The sequence below is a fragment of the Centroberyx affinis genome, unplaced genomic scaffold (genome assembly GCF_046629955.1).
Source record: "Centroberyx affinis isolate AG114_WGS23_722 - 3 ecotype Tasmania unplaced genomic scaffold, CSIRO-AGI_Caff_v1 ptg000487l_1, whole genome shotgun sequence".
Lineage (NCBI taxonomy): Eukaryota > Metazoa > Chordata > Actinopteri > Beryciformes > Berycidae > Centroberyx > Centroberyx affinis.
Genome location: NW_027279142.1, coordinates 61,537 through 65,286, shown reverse-complemented (window position 1 = coordinate 65,286; position 3,750 = coordinate 61,537). Strand labels below are relative to the sequence as shown.

Here is a 3,750-nt window from a genome sequence, read left to right as displayed (position 1 = left end):
CTGCCGCTACTTCAACCCCAAGGTAGCTGCACATGCTCAGAGCAAGCAAACATGCACATACACAGACATACACTTTGGTCAATAAACCTCAAACCATTTTTACTCACAGGGGCAATCAGTTCAGTAAAATAAAATGTAGTATAGAGATACTGCTATTCGCTGTTGTTGTGTGAAAACCTTCTAACTCTAGTTTTGGTGATTTTCATGTTTTCACTTCAATTGAATGATTGCACGGCCCTCTGTGGGTTGAGAAAATTATTTCAAAACCCATTGAAAAATGTCAAAAATGCATTGTCATCAAGCTAAAAACAAACCTGTTTTTCTTAGTTCCTGAAAAGTTGACATTTTAGATATACATTTTGGATATTTTCACCCAACAATGCTGAATTATACATATATGTAGAACAACAAAGTATAGAAATATAGTCTAGTTGTGTGCATTAAAATGTTACTAGCTGATATTTGCCAGTAGCCAAGTTACAGTATCTCAGTAGCTCACATGTTTGTCTGTGTTTCCACACGCTCCACCAGGACTCCAGCTGGACAGACATCCGCTGCCCCTTCGAGAAGCGGCGGGACGCCACAGCCATCTTCTGGGACAACGTGGTCTACATCCTGGGTGGCTCGCAGCTCTTCCCCATCAAGCGCATGGACTGCTACAACGTCCTGAAGGACAGCTGGTACTCCAAGCTGGGTCCGCCCACACCACGCGACAGCCTGGCCGCCTGCGCCGCCCAGGGCAAGATCTACACCTCTGGGGGGTCGGAAGTGGGTGAGTAGGATTCAGGGCCTGGGGTTGAGGGGGGGTATTGTGTATCTAGTGAGTCGATTGGGGTTAGTGGAGTGCTCATGCAGGATGAATGGATAGATGAAAATTGTTGAAAACAGGGTTCCTGTGCAGGTTTGGAAAAATGTAGAAAATGAATTTGATAATTTCCAGGTCTTGAAAAGTTTGGCAATTGCATAAAACTGAGGAACAGTCTTCCACTATAGTGTGAAATGGACTACTATAGTTGACAGATCATATTGCCCAGCCACTACCCAGCATATATCAACCAAAATCTTCAAATGCAGTCAGGAAATTAAAGTCTGGATGTACCTTATGTAATATTTGGTTCCCTCGTTTACTCCCTTTATAGGGGAAAGTACATCCGCCTCTGAAAACATTTAATCATGGCATTACATGTGGGTGTGTGTCTGCAGGCAGCTCAGCCCTGGACCTGTTTGAATGCTACGACACGCGGACGGAGTCATGGCAGGTGAAAAGCAGCATGCTGATGGCCCGGTGCAGCCACGGCTCGGTGGAGGCCAACGGACTCATCTACGTCTGCGGGGGAACGGTGGGCAACAACGTCTCTGGCAGGGTCCTAAACAACTGTGAGGTGTACGACCCCAACACACAACAGTGAGTCACAGGAGCATGCTGCACAAACTCACAGACACAACCCAAAGGACGCCTCCGTGCATACACTCATGGACAGACAGTTAGGGACTTTTTTGCCATTGGCTCATATACAGTGTGTATGGATTTAACACTGAAAGGTGAATATGAGGAAAAAGACTGATTATGGGTCTGTACTGGCCTCCATGTTCAACTGTATTAAAACAGTCACAACAATAAATCAAAGACCAATTTGAGAAAACTTTCCCAATATTCACACTGTTTGCAGTCTAGATTAACACACCACTGTTGTCAGGTGGAAAACCTTGTATTTCCAAAATGTCAACCTTTCAAGAACTAAGAAAAACAGCCTTGTTTGTGCTTGACAACCATGCATTTTTCACCTTATCCAATGGGTTTTGAAGGGCTTTCATCAGACCAAGGGTCGTAGAATTTTCTCAACCCATGAAGGAGCAGGTAATTCTTCAGTTCAAGTCACCAAATTTCAATTTTTAAATCAAATCACCAAAATTGAAGTTATGAGGTTTTCATCTGACAACGACAACATGCACACACACACAAACTGTGGTGAGTCACCGCCTCTTCTTGTTGCACTGGTTCATTTAACTCACTGAGCATGCATTTGTTCCCCAGTTTTAACTTTGTCTGTCTCGTCCTTGTCCCTGTGTCTTTCTCTGTCGCTCTCCTTCCCTCCGCAGATGGAGGGAGCTGTGTGGGATGAGAGAGGCCAGGAAGAACCATGGGCTGGTGGTGGTCAACAGTAGGATCTATGCTGTTGGAGGGCAGGGAGCACTGGGTAATAATATTAATATTACTGTAACTACTGCTATGAAGAAGAGGAAATTATGATATTCAACATAGTAGCCGCTGTAGTCATAATACTGTGGGTAGAATATGCAGCCGTGCTTTAAGGAAATTGACTGTGCTCCTTGTGTGTGTGTGTGTGTGTGAGTGTGTAGGTGGACTGGACTCGGTGGAGTACTACGACATCGCCAGTAACGAGTGGCGCAGCGCGGCGTCAATGCCGTGGCGAGGTGTAACGGTGAAGTGTGCCGCGGTCGGTGACATCATCTACGTACTGGCAGGCTTCCAAGGGGTGGGGCGGCTCGGACACGTCCTGGAGTACCACACCGATACTGACAGGTTGGTGTTTTTTTTTTGTCTGTATGTAGGTGGTGTAGTCAGTTATTTTAACTACAGTATGTTAATCTTCAATTTGTATGGCTCCTTTATTCCTGTTTCACACTGTGTCCAGGTGGGTGACTTGCAGCAAGGTGCGAGCGTTCCCCGTCACCAGCTGTCTGATCTGCGTGGTCGACACGTGTGGAGCCAACGAGGACGAGGACATGGACCTCATAGACTCTCAGACACACACTGCACCCGTTGCTCCTTCATCTGCCTCATCCTCATCGTCCTCATAGGAGATGTGGGAGATTGAGTGTACGTGTAAGAAGGTGTCAGTAGTACTACCACTACAGTAGGCCGCCCTTAGACTATGGAGCCGATTTAGACGAGGCAAGGCCTGACAAGGGTTCACAAATAATCAATCGCGGCACGAGTCAGTGTGAGTGTTCATGCTCGCACATTAAGGCGGAAAACTGCCAATGATTCTGGCATTCATAACGATCCGCAAAGGTCAAATTTTCACTCAAATTTTATCACTGTCAGAATTGTAGTTCCTCAGCTTTAAGTGCCAGTGTGAGACTGTCCACAATTGGATTTCTAAGGGGACAAGGAGACTTGGCGAGAAGAGGTTGCTGGTTTGAATCCCCAGCCTGGTGTAGAAAACATGTAACACTGACAGTAACACTAACAAATACAATGTGAGAATCTCAGCTTGTCAGTCTTTTGTATTTGAGTGCTTTGTATTATAAATGGGATTTTTTTTAACTTTGTGAAATGTTTTTTTTTTTTTTACTTACGTGAAACGATGCTGGATGAATAAATCATGTCTTTATGTTTTACCAAATGTATTTAAATATGGTTGTAGATGTACTGCAGTTTGTGAATAGCTGATTCTTGGTTGTGTTGTACATGTAATCCAAGCACTACTATATGCACACGCTATAATAACTTGAAAAAACTATTGACTTTGTTGACAATGAATTTTATTCTCTGTGATATGTGGTTACTGGGACAAATTATCCAGATATGATCATTAAAAAATGTATCTATGAAACTGATTTCTATTTTTCATACAAAATGATGAGTAAACAATTCAAGAGCACCAAGTGCATAGGAATTAAGGCAGAGAGCCAAAATGACATAAGCAGCAATAAGATTTCATAAGGTGGTCATTAAGATGATACTAGCTACCATACAACTTTCTGGTCATCATGGATATGGTA

The 3,750-nt window shown here is 43.9% G+C and overlaps 1 protein-coding gene across 1 annotated transcript; it reads left to right on the top strand.

Annotated features, from left to right (window-relative positions):
* Nucleotides 1-4: 4 nt before the first annotated feature.
* On the top strand, nucleotides 5-2,835 carry klhl7 (kelch-like family member 7; the record flags this gene model as incomplete). The annotated part of the gene is made up of 6 exons (XM_071517380.1): nucleotides 5-22; nucleotides 532-772; nucleotides 1,204-1,405; nucleotides 2,101-2,198; nucleotides 2,362-2,545; nucleotides 2,658-2,835. Coding segments are annotated over 6 exons (909 nt in total), but the record flags the coding sequence as incomplete, so codon positions are not given.
* Between the last annotated feature and the right edge of the window lie 915 nt (nucleotides 2,836-3,750).